This window comes from Epargyreus clarus, unplaced genomic scaffold (assembly GCF_041222505.1).
Source record: "Epargyreus clarus isolate Ecla_fem2 unplaced genomic scaffold, WU_Ecla_fem_2.2 ptg000010l, whole genome shotgun sequence".
Classification (NCBI taxonomy): Eukaryota; Metazoa; Arthropoda; class Insecta; order Lepidoptera; family Hesperiidae; genus Epargyreus; species Epargyreus clarus.
The window spans coordinates 11,400,227-11,420,324 of record NW_027332218.1 but is presented as its reverse complement, the minus strand read 5'-3'; the positions used below and the strand labels follow the sequence as shown (position 1 = coordinate 11,420,324).

The following is a 20,098-nucleotide window of genomic DNA, read 5'->3' as shown; positions in this document are numbered from 1 at the left end:
GGTGATCATGGCAAGAATATGTTATAAAGTGGCTATCTAAGCTCGATTTATATAACAGTTTCTTATTTCGAATAATTTGAAACGAACTTAACTAAATTTATGTAATATTACGTATCAAATATAACGTAAGTTGAAAACATGATTTTTTGTTTGTGTAGATATTGGTTTGTCTTTAAGGCCATTTGGTAGATTTAGGTCTAAAACGGATAGGGCAAAAGGAATTGTGTAATAAGGGTAATCCGTTTAGAAGTTATTAGGGTTTTTCATTTTGAACATTGTAAATTTGTATATGTAAGCTTATTATTTTCATACAGACATTTATTTAAGCGCAATAAGGCCGAAATTTGCACATTTGTTTCCTTGGAAACAAACTTATTATTATTTTATAATACGGTGACAGTTGCTTTACCTCACGACAGTTATTGTATTTTTTATATGTTACCGTTATATTGTAGAATACGTTAGCATACACATTAACTAGGCAGTCTTAAGATTAGCTAGAAAATATGCAGATTAACTATGTAGTTAAAATTCGAAACATCTTTTCAGACTTGTTCTTAGGGCTAAAACACATGCCTTTTTACGACACGACGATGTATCGTGACACATAGCGACATTGTGCCACAAAGCGATATTGTTTCGTGAAAATATACAATGTTTGTCGTAAATTCATGACACGACGACGCATCATGACATGCACGGGTCGACGTCAAGGGGTGAAAATTGATACAATCTTCGTTTTGTACTTTAGGTAATGGGCAAGCTTGTCCCTGTAGTTCCGGGACTAGAATAGGGCTACGGTATCCCCTGCCTGTCGTAAGAGGCGACTAAAAGGGGGCTTCCGGGGTTGCGGGCGGCAAGAGTGGGAGCTCGAACCGTCCAGTATGCTACCCCGGGAAGGACGGCGGTATGTGTGGTCGCATACCGTCGTAATCACCAGATGTTGCGGGAGGAGCGAACGCTCCCCTAGGGCAGAGCCCGATTCGGGCATCGCGCTTGGAGGACTCCGGTTGTGTTCCGTTGGAGATCCTGGAGTTCTCCAACAAGCGCCGAGGACGGCCACCGGGGGGGTTTTAGTGCGGTAAAAATCCCACATAACCCGACGTCGCTCCCACGTCGTCGGGTACCTTTTGAAGGTTTCCTCCTCGAAAAGAAAAAAAAAAAAGGTAATGGGCAAGCTAATCTGCGTTTTAACTGATTTAGGCACATTAGCCGTAACATCTAGTTTTTTGTCATGACATTTGTCAGAAATTCGGAATGTTTTTGATATTATATTACTTTTTAGGGTTCCATACCCAAAGGGTAAAAACGGAACCCTATTTCTAAGCTGTCTGTCTGACATAGAGCTCTATTTCTGGAACCTTTATAGATAGAAACTTATTTTTTTACGGAATGGGAATGAACTTATTTTTTAATGGTGGCCGCTTTAACAACAAGTACTAAAAGTAAGAAGAAAAACTTTTATATAAATGAGAGTTGCCATACAAGGACCTTCTTTTTCTTTATAAGGAGGAAATCTTCAAAAGGTACTCGACGACGTGGGAGTGACGCCGGGTGGCCGTCTTCAACGTTTGTTGGAGAACTCCGGGATCTCCGATGGAACGCAACCGAAGTCCTCCAAGCGCAATGCCCCGATCAAGCTCTGCCCTGGGCAGTTTTCGCTCCTCCTAAACTATCCCGTGTTCACGACGGTATGCGACTACACATATCGCCGTCCTTCCCAGGGACACTTATTGGACGGTTCGAGCTCCTTGCTGCCACTCCCAACTCTGGAAGCCCCCTTTTAGTCGCTTCTTACGACAGGCACGGGATATCGTAGCCCTTTTTTAGTCCAGGAACTACAGGGACAAACATATAAGGACCTGCTATTTTTTGCCGTTTTTCATTTTAATGATTGAACCGTAGATGTTACAGTTGAAATGTTCACAATGCATTATATGGCAGCTATAATATCAATTAGTAAAAATAAAAATAAATAAACAAATATTTTTGTGGTACGGAACCCTCAGTGTAAGAGTTCGATTCGCACTTCACCAATTATTTGTATTGAATTTAAATTGAAGTTGGAATAGAAAACGTCTTATGTCTCGAGAATAGAAACAATTGAAGTCGTCGCCAATAATAGTAGGGGAGCCCAAGACGGGATTTTGAGAGTGACTCGAACGCGGCAGATTAAGATATGGGAGATACCTTACATCCTATAGAGTATCTTAAACCATCCATTTTGGGGGTTCAACCAGGGAACTCCGTCAGATTATTAAAAAAAAATAGTATTATCTATAGTAGCTTAATTACATGCTGAAAACAATAAATTTTAACCTGACGATTTGAGGGCAGCGTTAGGGAGTAATAAGGTTGCAAAAAAATCTATACCTGGACATACTCGAGTGCGGTATTTTTTTTAATATAAACGAAATAATGCTAGAAAAATGCTGTGTAACAAACTAAAGGAAAAGGCTAATTTTATGGAAAATACATTATTCTTCATACATTCTCATTCTATTTTATTTTCGAAGAGTCACTAACAGTCTTTCGAATCGGATCGTCAGTCTTTCGAATGGGCGACTCATCTGGGGTAACTTCATATCCCCTTTGAAAATCGAATGCGCTGGTTACTTTTTTTTCCATTTTTGCCTCTCGTATGGCTGCCCCCCCCCCCCCCCCTATGCAAACCAGCAGATAAACATATTTCCGGCATCAGAGATATATACTCTATCACTAACCTGCCGCGCCTTGAGTATGTCTGACTCTGCGTTTTACATCTTTCGAATCGTCTAGAAACTATTCCCACGGTGAATCGAAAAATATCACACAACCTTTCCTTCACTCTAACGTGTAATCTACACAATCATATAGGTCCTATCGACGCTCGAGTTTCTACCCATTTAACATCATGGGCTCCCCTACTACTCGTACATTTCGCGGACAGAAACATAGATTCATTAACTGCAAATGTAACTTTGTCATCCTATATAACTTATATAGGATACAAAGTTATTTAATGTAGTTGGTGTATCTAGATAACTGGACAGAAATTGCAAAATATTTTAGTTTTCCCATGAGTTATATACTAAACACTAATTGTATTCTCAATTTCAACCTTCTATGTCTGCTAGAAGTGCCTTAAACTTTTGATGATCGGTCAGTCAGTGAGTGAGTGAGTGACAAAATTACGAACTTTGACTACTTGTAATTCTTAAACTACTGGTTCAAATTTAATGAAATTTGAAATATACCGTGTCTACACAATGCTTGCTTGGCTCCTGAAAATTCAGGCTTCTAGCTTCATATGCAACGAAGTTACAGGAGGTCGAAAATGGGCCGAATTGCTTCGAGAAAAGAATACTACGGCCGTGCCGCTTTTTTTGGCTTTGGCTCGACTTGGCGGAGGCACTGCCGTGCCTCCAGATTACAAACATAAGAATAATCATAACTAAATTAGATACTTCTCACGAATTTTTTTTTGGATATAGTATATTTTATTTATTATAACATAACGAAGATTTTTAGAATCTTGCAGTTACTTTAGCATTCGCATTCAATAATAATAATATAAGAAAAATACCAATGTCAATAATATTTTTCCAATAAGTTACTATAACGCACTTAATAAATACCGTTATTTTAACAATAAACAAAGCAACGTTACTTACAGTTTCCAGATAATCCCCACCAGATATTATAATGCTCAATAAAGCTGTTCCGACTTCTGAGTATAGATTAAATAAAACTAACCGCAAACAATGCCTTCTCAGAAAACAGCCTATTCTAACCAAAAGGTGAGCAGGAAAATCAATCCTTTGTCAACTACAAAGAAGTTATTCGTCACTTTATTGTAACTTAACTGTAATTTTGAGAACGTTTTAAGAAGGTGGTATATTTGAAAGTAACAGAACCTTTAGTCGTTTTACTCCGGAGTCACAATTATTGATGCGATGTTAAGATGCTATTCTCAGGCAAAACAATACATCTGTGGCCGTCTTCAAGCCAGACTCCAAACCCATCTGTAATTGATTACAAATGTCCACGGCTCCTAATAACTAGTTTTGGAAAGAGACCTGTGTGCAGCGACGTTAGATGAAAATTGTATTATAAGCCATGCAGGTAATCACGCAAGATTCAGACATTTCATTTTAAGCAAACTCCTCACACTTTTCCTTCAACATCACTGACATTCAGTTCATAAATATATAAAGAGCATTGATACATTTATGCTCGTGCAAGAGATAAAAATAACATTAACTTATTATATTAGGATGCGGAAAAAGTTAAATTAAAATTATTGAATCTAGAATTGGGAAGCAGTTCTCGAATATACAACAAACCAATAAAAATAAATTCTAGGAAAACGCCTTACCCCTTGAATAACAGGAATATCGATCCTATGAGTTTACAAAGAAAAGATTGGTCACCATAATTATGTTAGAACAGTTCCGATTAAGCCGTAGATTGAAAAGTTTCTTAGAAGGTTGTTTACGAGGAAACAAGAGATGGATTGCGCGAAATACAACTATTACTTTGAAGGTATCTAAGACTGAGATTAAGCAAATCTATGTTTAAATTTAAATGGAAATTTAATATAAGTGGGCAATTGATTATAAATTGGTTATTAGATGAAACGACAAAATTTATTGGACAAAATGCAATCTTGTGTAAAACGTAGACATTATTACTAAATATTATAAGCAAATAAGTAAATCGGACTAATCGAAAAAAATTAACATAAATAATATTCATTATTAAAATATCAAACGCAATAGGTTTGAACGTTTCAAATTTATTTTGAAACTAAATTTATATGGAAAAAAATGGTTTAAGAAAAAAATTTAAAAAATCAAACCAAATTGTTCTTCCACTCTTGGCAAAAACAATTAACTGACCCAAAATAATATAAAACAAAAACAACATAACCCGACTCATCTGAAACAAAAACGTAAGCCATAATCCGAATTTATTGCGAGAAACTGGTTTTTGATTGCCCTCAAAATCTTAAACTGTAAGATGTCGGTTTTTTGGTACAAATGTCAATGGGTTAGACCACGATATCATCCAATTTCATCAACGATTCATTTGATGTATATACTGTAAATATTTAATCCTTATTAGAATAAGCATTTTCAACTTTTACTTGATATAATAGTATGAAAATTCTGATTTAAACATTTTAAATCAGTGGGCCCAAAATCATGAAATGCATGAATACCTTTTATAACTTAGATAAGCACTAATACTTATTTGTTTTTGAAAATAATTATTATATCAGCAGATTCGGATATATCGGCATCAAGGTAGCAGCTTAAAAGTCTGTAATATTTGAGTTAAAGATTTTTTTGAGATCCTAAAGTTTACGTTGCCTAGCGTTAAGTAAACGTTTAACACAACGTTTAGTTTTGTCAGTTGTACGTTTGACTCGATATTTTTTTTTATAAAATAGAAGTAGCAGACGAGCATTCAGTCCACCTGATGGTAAGTGGCTACTGCCGCCCATGGACATCTGTTATCAACCCCAGATAGGATTAGATATCCCTGAGGTTGGCCACCGCTACCCTGAGGACTAAGCTGGAACGCCTCGGAAAAGTCTGTCTTCCTTACCACACCCTTCAAAACGGAACACAGCAGCGCCTAACACTGCTGTTAGTAGGTATAAATATGTGTGGCGGTGGTGCCGCCGGAGTCGAACCACAAAGGGTTCTACCACTTTCAAAAGATCATTTCAAGATTAGACGAGGAATAAAAAGGAATTTAAGGAAAAAAAAAGAATGTAACAATGCGATAAAGATGTTTAGTCTGTAACTAAACATTAATAAGTAAGACTACATTATTGTTCATTTTATATTCTAAAAAATTCAGTTTTAATGAAGACTTTATCAACAGCATCGCTTTAAATGTCGTGGATCGTCACGATTCGTCATAATAACTGAAGATGGGCTTTTACAAGAATTCTTTCGTAACATTAACAATGTTGTTGGAATTTTTTATTAGTTTGTGGGATTCTGTACAGTCATACCATACGTTTAAAAAAAATAGATGGGAATATAACCAATTTAGTTGTGAATGATGACTGCCACCTTTTAACACAGTGTTCTAATTGTAACTAATGTGAGATGTAATAGGTCGTATAGTCCTATCTAAAGTCTATTAATGCTTCTTTTGTAATAGGTCGTATAGTCCTATCTGAAGTCTATTAATGCTTCTTTTTAACACCAGTTTGGGAAATAGCAGAGGAGCCACACCGATATCACAAATATTTTATTCAAAAGCTCCTTTATGATATTCTTTTATGTCATCTGCAAGAGATGTCGTTATTTTAATGGATCTTAACTTGAACAACAGTTAGCTAAAGTACATTTTATTCTAGTTTTATAAAAAAATAACTCTATATCATAAATTTATTACTGAGCTAACGGTCGTCAATATGTAGCAGGTAGTGATTCATCAATGAATTATGGCAAAAATATACGAATTACTTAAAGTTAACTCTCCGCCTATTAATAGAAACTTCGTATACAGAACTTATGGGTAAACCATATGAATGATATTTCTATACGGTATACAAAATGATTAAATAACATTAAAATGTTTTAAACGTTTGTTTGTGTTTATTGTCGTGTTAGTATGAACATCGTTCACACGCTTGCTTACTCTGGCCCAGTTTTAATAATGCTAGCATTAAAACTGTTAATAATGCCTCCAACTTAGAAGCAAGTTACGAGAAATTTAATGTAACGTCTCACTTAATCGCCGATAAAACAAAAGCTGAAGCATAATGGAGTAATTTTGAAGTCTAATAAAGTGTATCATTATTTTTCTTGAGTACTGATGCATGTACGTTCCCACGTTCAAATGCAATTACATAACGTCGTTGTTAATATTGTTCTATTGAGAACTATTATAATTGAGTTAAACATTACACGAAGTTGTATGTGCTTTCAAATTTACCGGCAAATCAAGTTGGAGTCCAATTAAATTATGTTCTGTATTTAAGAACCAAAAATATATTTATACAACATAATATAAGTACTCGGTATATTTCTAATTTGGATTTCCAATTTTCAAATTCCAAAATCAGTATTCGATTATTTACGTCCTACGGCAGCTTAACTCAGTAAATATACCAAATATAAGCTTTTTCCATTGAGGTAACTTGAAAGTGATGGTATGATGAAACAGACAGACAACTATAAACGTGATTTTAATAGAGATGTTTTTCAGAAAAGTTAAGATTCGAAGTATAAGGAAAATGAATAATAAATAAGAAATGAAACAGCTTTAATTAATAAATTCATAAAATTAAGAAACATGGAGATATAACTAATAATTTACTACAATTAATAGCTTTACGCTTTATATTTGTACCATACAACTTAGGACAATGGCCGAGCCTTTGTCTCATAATAATTGGTGACACGTGGACAGAAACATCTGGTGTAGAATTACAACAATTATAATTATAAACACAATTGCTGGTTATGACCATAGATTTAATGAGAAATAGAAAGGGCGAACAGACTGGATATATTGTGGTGAAATCACGTAAGACAAACATATTTTCATATGAGACTTGCTTGGTTTTCGAGGTATTGTATCAAGGGTAAATGAACGCATCTACGGCTGACCTCATTTAAGACTAAATATATTTTGAAGTTGATTATACACGTCGTTCAAAGACGGCAGTGTGGACAACTCATTTGGAACAACCATAATTTTTATAAAATTAAATAATGTTTATTTTTCATTTTATTGACATTGTTATTACATTACAATGTTGCTGAATTTACTTATGGTTTTAAATGTAGTGTCACTGAAATTGTAACTTTATTTCTGTTAGTGAGAAAACATATTACACAAATCGTACTCAGATAGTGATCGTTACGTCACACTAATTCAAATCTTTACAACTACTGCATGAAATAAGTAGATGACGCTTTTAATTTGAAACAAGTATAAAGTGGTTTTCCAGTACCCACAACGGTTATTGAATAATATGAAAAATTACAATCCCTATTCATTTCTACGTATTCTTTAGTTATGACGAAGCTTATCAACAGCTGAGTGGATAATGACGAAAATAGAATTGTGTGCCGTTCAATATTGTACTTGAGCTGATTTACAATATAATGAATTACTTCAATGAGATTTTATCAATAACTTTGAACGAATTATTGGTTCTGTTGTTTTGAAGAGTGGGTAAATAGTATAACATGAGAATAGTTCGTAAATCTGTTAATTGTCTTATCATTAGTTTCGGGTCAAATAGTTATGTAGTGTACATTACTTAGTATGAGTTTTTACGTTTTTACAAAAATGACTGTTTTGGTATTTATTTACGTATTTGCTTATACATTTCCAATCAGCACCCCTAGCTGATGGCTGTGGATTGTATCGGAACTGATTGGAAATATATGAGAAATACGTAAACCAAAACATAACAGTAATTTTTGTTAAAACGTAAAAACTCGTACTAAGGGTACAGTATTGCGTGCATTGCCGAAATTTGTTAACACACTTCGTGCTTATTCATTATTAAGTATATACTTTGAACAGTGAACTTATATTTATTTAGGATTTCATAACATTGAATAAATATTGTGTCCGTTTTTACAAAATGATCTTACTAGTACCTACATACAAGTATATTTTTGAAAATACATATGTCAAATTCCAACAAAATATTGTTTTCAAATCTTAATTCGAGGATTTTGTCCGCAGTTTGCATTGTATATCTGAAGATTTCTAATCTCTTAGTTTGATTAAAATATCTTCAATATCGTCATGAGTACTATTGCTCGAGACTAATTAATTAAGATGATCGCTTGTTAAGTTGATTACATCTAAATGATCAACTTCCTGTATAATAATGTCTTCCAAAAGGTTTACTTTTTATTTATTTGACTTTGTTTAAATGGTTCTTAGGTCTGGAACTTTAATGGATGAGGTAATTTTTTTTTTTTTATAATTTTAGACTATCCAAACAGATAGCGCATTTTCCGTGGAAGGTCCAACTATTGAAGTTTTTTTTATAATATAGGAGTAGCAGACAAGCATGCAGTTCATCTGATGGTAAGTGGCTACTGCAGCTCATGGACACCTGTATTCAACAACAGATAGGATTAGATATTCCTATCTGCGGTCGGCAACAGACACGCCGCTACCCCTGAGGACTAATCTGGAAAGCTTCAGAGTATGTCTCCATTAACACCCCCTTTAAACAGCGCTTGACACTGCTGTTATTAGGCAGAAATAAGTACGATGGAGGTGCCGCCGGAGTCAAACCACAAAGGGTTCTACCACATTCGAATTATCTTATTATTGTTTCACCATATTTAGGCATATTAGGCATTCCAAATTAGTCCGCCAACTTATCCGTAACTCATCTACGTCACTTATTACCTAGATATGATTTTTTAATAACCATCTAACCAACTAATGTTAAGAATAAAAGTTAAATTGGATCTAGGTTTTATATGAAAATAACTGTAAATATAAACGGTGGGCATATTGACATACTGACATAGTCTGCCGTAATTGGAAAGCCCTAAAGCAATATTCATCCTTGACATTTTAATATACCTACTCTACTATAATTTGCGGAGATATTATGGATTTATACTAAGGTTTAAAGGATTAGAATAAGGAATTTTAATGCTTAGAAATATGTATTTTCTCAATGAATCATCATGTCAAAAGAAACGTATCGTTTAAAGACGTGTTTCAAAACTATGCTAATAGATGGCGTTACTTGTATGTTTCATTTTGCATTTTCTATGTTTAATTAATAATTTCTATGTTAGGTATGGTTTAAATATAGTTACTCGTATATCGAGTGATTAAGTGATTTGATTATGTATTTGGTTTGTTTAAGTTTATATCGACTATCACTTGAACTCCTTGGTTAAATATAACAATAAGAATTTTTAACCAAATTAAAGTTACTATATTCTTATTAAATGCCCTATTAAAAATCTGATGAAACCACATCCAAAAGCGATAATTGTATGATGTTTACTTTATGATTTTTCATATTCCACTTAGGTAAGTGTACCATTGACCTACTAAAAATAGACGTTTCTGGTTGAAAATGCAGCAAGTTAAAGTATAAAATCATCTTGACACACTAACACGAGTAATTGGAGAAGCTCTGGTCCCCGAAGCTCCTTGACATTTAGTACTTCATCCTTTATGTACGATCATTAGCTGAACGTAGAGTAGGAATAAAATAGAGATACAAAACTATGTACTAGTTACATAAATTCTGGAATTACAGTCTTATTAGAATTTTCGAAGTCATGTGTGTATTAGAAATCAATTAGAACTTTTTTACCCCAATGTGGGTATTTTTTTAAATCGTATCATCATCATTAACCTATCACTGTCCCATCCCACTGCTGGGCACGGGTCTCCTCTCAGAATAAGAAAGATTAGGCCATAGTCCACCGCGTTGACCAAGTGCGAATTGGTAGACTTCATATACCTTTGAAAAGTTTTTTTTTAATCTTTTTTTATCGGGTTTCATCGCGATGTTTTCCGATACCGCTTTAAGCAAGTGATCATTAATTTCTAATATGCACATAACTTTGAAAAAATAGAGGTGCGTGCCTGGGATTTGAAACTCAGACATCCCGATCAAGAGACTGAGTTTCTTAACCACTAGGCTATCACTGCTTTTAACTTTTTTGATCTTATGTTCGTACATAATGTATCATTCTTTACACGCCTTACAGACCAAACGGTGTCACATGAGTATGAGTGATCACACTTAACGTGTCTTCAATGTGAAATAATATTACTAAAAAACTTAAATTTGCGCTAGACTTATACGAAAATAGGCTTTAAATAGCTAAGGTTAGTTAAGTCTAATTAGATTTAGTGACTATACATGTGTTAGACTGGTTCGAAGGTGGTAGAACCCTTAGTAGTTCGGCTACGGCGGCACCACCTCCACACCTTTCTGTTTCATAACAGCAGTGTTTAACGTTATGATCTCATTTGAAGGGTTTGGTAAGTGACACGTATTTTTCCGAGGCATTCCAGCTTAGTCCTCACGTGTAGCGGTGCATCTGTGACGACCTCACGCAGGAATATCTAATCCTGTCTGGTGTTGATGATCCATGGGCGGCAGTAGCCACTTACCATCAGGTGGACTGCATGCTTGACTACTACTCATATATTATAAAAAAGAAACCTATACATAATCTCATTCGATATAATAAATGTTGACATTGGTCACTCTACACTTATTACTACTCTATGGTGGAGGTAGTAACGACGCAGTTGCGTTACCCTTCGACCTAATTTCCCTGTTCATGAAGTTCATTAATGCAATCATAGCGCATATTTAAAGGATTGCATAATAATTACAGTATTTACTCATGTTTATTTCTCGCTCATAAACTGCGTAAAGTTTCAATTAAAAAATAAATAAGAAAGTTTACTTTGCGCAGTGGTAAATAGGTATATCGGTGAGAGGTGCGGTGGCTAGGCTGACGTGTATGTATTTTAAATTATATTCTTAGTCTAGATTTGTTTTGGTTGTTCCTGTAGTTCCGGGACTAGAATAGGGCTACGGTATCCCCTGCCTGTCGTAAGAGGCGACTAAAAAGGGGCTTCCGGGGTTGCGGGCGGCAAGAGTGGGAGCTCGAACCGTCCAGTAAACGACCCCGGGAAGGACGGCGGTATGTGTGGTCGCATACTGTCGAGAACATCAGATGGTTTGGGAGGAGCGAAAAATGCTCTCCCAGGGCAGAGCCCGATCGGGGCATCGTGCTTGGAGGACTCCGGTTGTGTTCCGTTGGAGATCCCGGAGTTCTCCAACAAGCGATGAGGACGGCCACCGGGGGGGTTTTAGTGCGGTAAAAATCCCACATAACTCGAAGTTGCTCCCACGTCGTCGGGTACCTTTTGAAGGTTTCCCCCTAGATAAAAAAATTAAAAAAAAGAAAAACAAAAAATGGTTTGTTTTGTACTCATTTTTGTGTATCATCAAGACACGCAAGATATGGATAAACTAAGTTGTTGTGTTTTGGATTGGGCCGGGAATCGAACCTGGAACTGTATGCAAAACAAACTGTCAATGTAGTTGCAGTAAACGTATAGTAAAAATAAATATACAATCTTTTGACCATAAAATTCTGGAAGTTTTACGTCTTTTTGGATGAATAGATGTAAAAGTTGACGAAAAGAATGGTACAGAATAAAACCAAGTAACCGAGACTACTTATAAAAGACAAAGTTTTCACCACTTTAAGTAATAACTTGTATAAAACTTTACGACAAAATTAGCTTTCGATCAGACGAACAGACAAAAAATAATGTTGACTTAATTATTGCCTAAAAGAAAGCACGATTTTCAATTGTAAATACAAAAAATCTTAGTTATTAATTTCACAAATAACTTTCAAGTGAAAATAAATTATTTTAGATCGCGGGAACATTGAAAGCAAATCTTTACAATTTATAAAAATGGGGATCTTTTCAAACTTTATTGACCATGAAATGGGTTAACTAAAGAATATTATTCACACTTGTTATACAAATATTTGTGGTTTTAATTGTAGTTATATTTAAATTATGTTTATAGTAAACATAATAATTATTAATTATAACATTAACAGGTTAGCTATTTTAATAAAAATCTACATTGAGGTTGAGAGTTGATTTGGGGTCATATTATTATGTTAAATAAAATTTGTTTTACAAGTTATGATTTTAAAGTATAATTGTTAACCTGACTTGTGTTTTGAAACAAGTTAATCTTGAAATATAATTTATAAATTGTGATTACTTTTTAAGAATTTGTATTAACTTCTGAGGTGTATTTTTTAAAGTCTAACTAGTATATGATCGTTACTTTATATTTAGATAGTTATCGACTTTCACGGGCTAGGATAGAATAAGAGTATTAGCTAATCACGATCCGTTTCTACCCATGAAAACTAATTTAAGTGATCAACTTCACCGAACCACGAACCAAGAGAAGATTTGACATCATAAAGCAGGTCAGATTAGATTTGTTACGGACGCAATCATAAAAAGATAAACCAAGAACATTTTAGTAAATTTATATCAAGTTATTTGCTAGTTATAAATTAATCTATACTAATATTATAAAGAGGAAAACTTTGTTTGTTTGGTTGATTGTAATGAATAGGCTCAAAAACTACTGGACCGATTTTAAAAATTCTTTCACCATCCGAAAGCTACGTTATACACGAGTAACATAGGCTATATTTTATATGAAACTAGCTGACCCGGCAAACGTTATGTTGCCATATAAATAAAAAAAAATTACGAGACTTTTATATATTAGATATATTTGATAAATAGATTTTGAGGCGGTACATAGTTTGCCGAGTCAGCTAGTCATAATATAAATGAACTTATAATATATAAATTATTAAGACTATAAAATAATCTGCTCTTTGATCTTTCTCTTCTCTTTCATATAATCACCTGCTATTATAAAAATGAGACTTACTTAATACTTAATTTGAAGGGTTACAAGCAGGAGCTTGTCTAAACAAAAATAAAGACAAAACGAAACTCGAATTCAATCAGCATGTGCCTCCTTTGAATTCAAAGCTCGTTGCAATAAAATTATTATTCCTCCCAGCCATCCACGTAAAAGACAAAAAAAATCTTCAAAAAACGATGAAAATATACCAAATCGGAGCTAGAAGCACAGACATAAACCCTATTGAACATGTCTGGCCCTGACAAAAAAAAACAAAAAGGGAAAAGGGCACCTGCTTCGGACAACACCTGTGGAATACATTATTATCCCCTCACATGTGGGCTCGGGGCAAAAAATCTGAGTAACAGTACATTTTATAAGATCGTCCATTTGTAAATATGAAGTTCGATTTGACGTAGTTTTTAATGCTTTTTCAAGACTTTTAATGGACTTCATCTTCATGATGAAAGAGATTGGATAAAAATTGAATTTAGTTGAAATTAAGGAGAATAATACTACAATACTAATACACACAATTAAAATAATTAATATATTATTCAACGGTGAAATAAAAGATATCGATAAATGATTTCAGTAATTAAACTGTGCGTTATAGTTGCCAATGGTAATGGAATGGTAATGGAAGGAAGATGGACGGATTTGTTAAATATTAGTTATATTCTACAAATCAATCCTTGTAACAATCGTGCCTTATAAACCCAAAAAGTAAATGTCACAGCGATGACAAACGAAAACATTTTGAAAATGAACCCCTTGACAAAAACTATTATGATCTTTGAAATCGCTCAAGCGTCTCTTTCCCGTCGATTGTAATCGAACTTAGTACTCCAAAGCGTGACTTACTTTCAAAATAAAAAGTCACTAACGATACATCAAAGCACTCTTATTGAGAAAGTGGTAAAGCCGGTAATTTGTTAAAAACAGTTTTTGTAACTGCAAAAAGTAATTGGTTTCAAGTTGTTTTAACAATCGAAGGGACCACACAAGACAATAATGAACTTTGCTTTTTGATTCTGAATAAAAAATCGTCGTGACAATTCTATACGCCAATATTAAAAAAACGGTTCTTCTAAATAAAATAATTAAATGGATTGTGCTGTTAATAAACTTAATAAAAGCATAAGCCTAGTGGTAAAGAAACTCGGCCTCTCGATCGAGATTGGTATTTGAACCTCGGACTTCTCAATCGAGAGGCCGAGTTATCAGAGGCCGAGAGATCAGAGATGCGTATAGGAGGCCTGGTGGCCTCCTTTGCGCATCTCTGATTTTTCGAAATTATGTGCGTATTAGAAATTAATTAAAACTTGCTAAAACGGCGAAGGAAAACATCGTGAGGAAACCTGCATACCTGAGATATTTATAAAAAAAACTCAAAGGTGTGTGAAGTCTACCAATACGCAGTTGGCCAGCGCGGTGGACTATGGCCTAATCCTTCTCATACTGAGAGGATACCTGTGTCCAGCTGTGGGACACTAATGGGTTGATGATGAACCTTAATATTTTAAACGTTTTACAATTTTCAAAACTAGCTATACTAAGGACATGAAATACGTATGAGCATAAAAAGTTTGTTCTATAGAAGAATCTTATAAGGCACATACATATAGAAAAAATATATAGATCTTATAAGTACCTATGAGTAATCTGATACGGGTATTGTTAGAATAATAATTTAAAGTTAAAATTTATTAGAAATAAATTAAGCAGACTATGATATTGTTCTAAAATAGAAATCTGGTATTACAAACCATAAAAATACATGTACTTAATAAATATAGATTATAGATTTTTATGCATTCATATTTCTCAATTTGTTTTCTCTAGACCAACAAGGCACCTAATTCTCTACATACTTCATTGTTTTTACGTCCGCGGGAGTTAGTCGCAGACCGATAATAGTTTAATAATATTAAATCTATTTCAAGTCTAGGATATAAACAGAGCCAGACACAGAATTAACTCCACAATAGTAGTTTTCGATTTCTTCGCCCGCGATACGTTCGATTGCGATCGATTCGATTTTCCTTTCGAATGCCGTTTCGTTTCGAGTCCATTGCCAATGCTAAGTATTGGCACAAGCTTTAGAACCGAAGCGATGTAAAAACGTGATTAAAAATTTAATTCGTTCATATTTATTGTATTAATATTTATAATTTAGATTTTTCGTAAGTGAGATCTTCATGATGCCATCACCACGAAGATGAATATTAATTACTATTCCAAAACTCGTATAGCCCTTTATATAACCTAATAAGCCCTGCATTAATATTTAAATTTCCACGTTATAAAATTCTTATAACTTATTATTTTCTATGGATTTACTTTAATTCCTCCTACTCCATATATTGGCATTTTGAAGTAACTATTAAATAACAATAGTTTGTCCAGTCTTTGTTGCCCACACAATATAAATAAAGCTTAAGTAAGTTGTGGTTTCGTTTATCATAGTAAAAGGAAAATATTTTTTCTAAAATTTCTTTCTGCCCGCTTTCATCTTCAAACTTGCAAAGCCTTAGTTCGTGACTGCTGCCACGATTCAGAGCAAGTTTAAGTATCTTGTTTCAAGTTTGAACTAGTTCACGTAGTTTGTCTCTCTCTTAAGGCTCTATACTTATTGAATCTTGTACGTTAACCTGCCTACCTATATTGCGCACGATGTAATTTTACAATTTCACGGTTAGGGCTATGATTTAATGTGATGGACTATTAAATATATATAAAATATTATAACGTTCAGGATTTTACGTGTGATATCATAATGAATTATTAGTATCGTTAATTAATCCTTCTTTTTTATCTGCGTTTAAAGGCTTATTTAATTGATATTTTTAGTTCTTTTAAATTACATACTTACGCCAGAATTTGTCACGGTTAGATTATGAGTAGTGTAACATTGTTTACCTGGTCCGTCGACTATAACTTTTTCCTTCATTGTTCAAAGGAACATGTTACAACAGGTCCGTAGTGGACGCTCAATGTAAACACAAGCTATTTTCGGCTTGATTGACGAGCGTGGCTTGACACTGTTTATGAGTTAGCGGTGCAGTTATATTACGTAGGTATGGCTTCATAGTCCAATGAAGTAAACGTTTGACATTAGTATTTTCTTATCTTATTTGTTTTACTTCTAATTCTAATAAGCTTATTATTTGCCTGACATTTATTATTATGATGCTCTTTTATTTATTATGATGCTCTCTTAAATCATACTTATAAAGGATTTTCATTTCAAGATTTTATTCATTATCACTAATATTATCCTTCTTTAGTATTTATTTTGCAATTTATTGCCAGTTCCTATTTTTTACCGTTTTTGACATAGTCAAGAGAAGAGTTGAAATATATTCTGAATATGAATTTGAAATAGGCAATTGAAGAAAACTGTTCTAATATTCATAAATTTTCTACATTTGTAAAATTATATAATGAATGGTAATAAAATTGTATGTACCTTTGTCAACTTCAACACCTACAATTTTATGTGAAGTTCTAAATTTTGTACTTTTTTAAGTTTTATTAAATTGTTGCTAATATTCTAACTGTGCAAGTAGGTAAATAATCTGTGTAGGTCATGATAAATAATTCTTGCTTTGTGTTTGCGACATTAACGCATGTAAGTTGTGTTATTTTTATCTTGATTGACGAACCGACGGCTTGACACTGTTTACGACTTAACTGCACGCGTTTCAATAATACGCGCATTTTGTCAGCTATTTACATTTAGAATTTCATTACTGTTGTGTATTAATCCTGTGTCAGTCTTGTATGCATCTTCGATACTGTGTGTGTGGTTATTTTGTGATCTAATTTTCTTTTTAACTTCAACGTTACTTTTAAAAACATCGAAAATACTTTATTTTAAAACAGTTTTTCGAAATAAATGAATGAATTCAAAATTATATATTGGCCACACACCTTCTGAACAGCAAAATAGATTCTCGGTGGCACCAAAAAAAAATATGTACTGTTTGCCATTTTCACAAATAATTGGTATGTTTGTCAAGGAGTACGGTTTTGATGATCAATAAAAATATTTTTTTACAAAATAATAAATTTATTTCATAATATCCCACAATTGTCGGAACCGTAAATTGTAAACACAATCCAGTTTAATATTATTTGTATAGACGATTACATGCAGCACTTAACTATATTTATACTGTAGTTGTATTTAAATAATAATCACGATAATATTGAGAATGCTTACATGAGAAATCACAAAAGTGTAAATGCAATATTTACAATCATAAAATCAATTAGATATACCAGCTAACATCTACGGCAGCATAATATTTTCGTTTATACAAATTAGGAAACACTGTTTCATATTATTTTACATTTAAATGAAACAAAACATCACTTATTGAAAAAAATCTAGAATGTAACAAAAATATAACTATCGGTTTATTTATATTTACAGTTAAGTTAAAATTATAAATTTCATGACATCTGTACGATCGAAGACTCTCCATAATAAAAAGATTTAGATATTTTAAGATTCCGTTAAAATATATTTAACTAATATTTGGCGTCTATTCAAATCAAAAACAATTGAAGCACTTATCAAATATGACTATCGAAATTATTTGGAACTGAACAAAATTTGAGATCCATATGAACGTTCCACTATAGAGAAATGTTTATTGACAAAATATTTATCCAAATGATTGAAATAAATTAAACTACCCAAAACATAATTATGCTACTTAAAATTGATAAAACAAAATAAGAGATCAAATGGAATTTAAAAATAAAACTTAACAGCACTAAAGTGATGAATTATAAAATTCGCATTACTTCAACTAATTTTAGCGGAGAATATTATGTAGTAATATTGCAATAAATAACTACGAGTTACATATTACAATAGATAAAGTAAATCACTGATATAAACAGCGATGGCTTAGTGACCTAGTAAAATTATTTTGTACGAAGTGTAATTAAATGACAAAAAATATTGTATAACAGAATCCATATAAATAAATGCACAAAATTTGTAGAAAATTATAATTCTATGAAAACAATGGGTACAAGAGGCGTTTTGTCGAACTTCACTCAAATCCAGAATCGTAAAGCAAAATTCATAGAAAAGCGGATAAATGTGTTAGAATCGCATAACCAATTTAAAATTAAAGTATTTTTTAAACTGATTTTTTGTGCTCAATTTAACAAATAATTTAATTTCAAATTGGGTAAAACCACCATTAACAATTTAAGTGCAGTTTGACACAACATCTCACGAAATGAATTACAATGACGGAATGGACTTAAAAATACGTAACAACAGTCCAGATCTGCTTTGCAGTATCACCGTTAACAATACTTATCTAGAACAATCTTCATTTTATCTGATGGTATTGAAGAGGGACGAAGCGAGGGACACTTTTATTATCGCGACAACCATCACCAAATTCACGATGTAGGTCGAATTGCATCTTAACTGGTAAGGTGGTATGTTAGGCTCACGAGGGCACTCACCTCGCCGATTTTCCTGGACTTCTTGACCAGGTTGCCGTGATACCAAGATGTGGCATAGAACCTCGTACAACTCGGCTAGGAGCCGGTTCAATCGTGAAAAGTTCTCCTCGGTCGCCTCTCTCTCGCTCGGCAAGTTGAACGCTATAGCCATCTTTGTCCCTCAAAACGCCTTTTTCTACGGAAGAAGCGTGGACAGATCGCGGTTTGTTTTGTATGCATAAATGCTGTGTGCGTGTTTGGGTTTCCTCGCCCTTCACTCTTTCGTTTTCTTTATCAACTTCGACTCAAACTTTTATTAAGTTTCGGTTTTTCTTCAGATTTTTAAAAGTTCACATGTGTCGGTTTTTTATGTTTCTTTTTCTCATTCTTGATACGCACTTGTAAAAATAAGGCAATAAAAAATCTCGCGACCGAAAAAATTTCAAAAGCCTATTTCTAAATTAGGTTCAACAGAGTTCACTTTGACACTTAAAAATGGCACACTCAGTCTACAGACTTAGAATTTCGTCACAGTTCAATTTGGCGCTAACGAGATCACTAAATCGAAGACTTCAAAAGTTCACAAGTTCACAGAAAAGTTCGGTCGAAAACTCCGGCGTGATCATTGTCCGTAATTCACTCGCAATTCAGCGATAACCGGCGGCGGTCGATGACACAATCGCGCTAACTAACGCACTATGCATCGCTTAGGCTTCTCGATGTAAACAAACTGACACTTCGCACTGCGCTCGACAAAAGAGGTCGGCTGACGACTATTGTACGTGCGGCCGGCGCGGAAGCGGATCGTGTAATAAGGGATAATACTTCGTGCACATCATTGCCTCGCTCGACGCGCCCGTCGCTGTGTTGGTGCGGTGCATAAAGTGAACACACGCTCACACAAGCGTACCCTATTTGATTATAAATAGTTGAACGCACGGTAGCACGTTCCCTTCGCACTCTACCACTACAATCACCGGTGACACCGTATGTCATATCTCGTTCCCTCTCGCAGATTAGTGAATCTATTGTCTCGCTTGGAACTGGTTACATCACTGTGACAGCAGCGATTGAGAGAGTTGCGCTTTCTCGGTCTGTTGTGGGGTTGAGATCCCTTTGTGAGAGGGACGCAAGTATTGGTGGTAGTTTTGAGTTTGGTAGCAAGAAAGC

The 20,098-nt window shown here is 34.0% G+C and overlaps 1 protein-coding gene across 1 annotated transcript in view; it reads right to left on the bottom strand.

Moving 5' to 3' along the window:
• Positions 1–19,824, bottom strand: part of Ibm1 (IAP-binding motif 1) — a 140,948-nt gene extending 121,124 nt beyond the window's left edge. The window contains exon 1 of the mRNA XM_073077455.1: positions 18,950–19,824. Coding sequence (XP_072933556.1) covers positions 18,950–19,100 — 151 coding nt within the window. The 5' untranslated portion in view covers positions 19,101–19,824. The remainder of the gene's footprint in view (positions 1–18,949) is intronic.
• Positions 19,825–20,098: the final 274 nt, after the last annotated feature.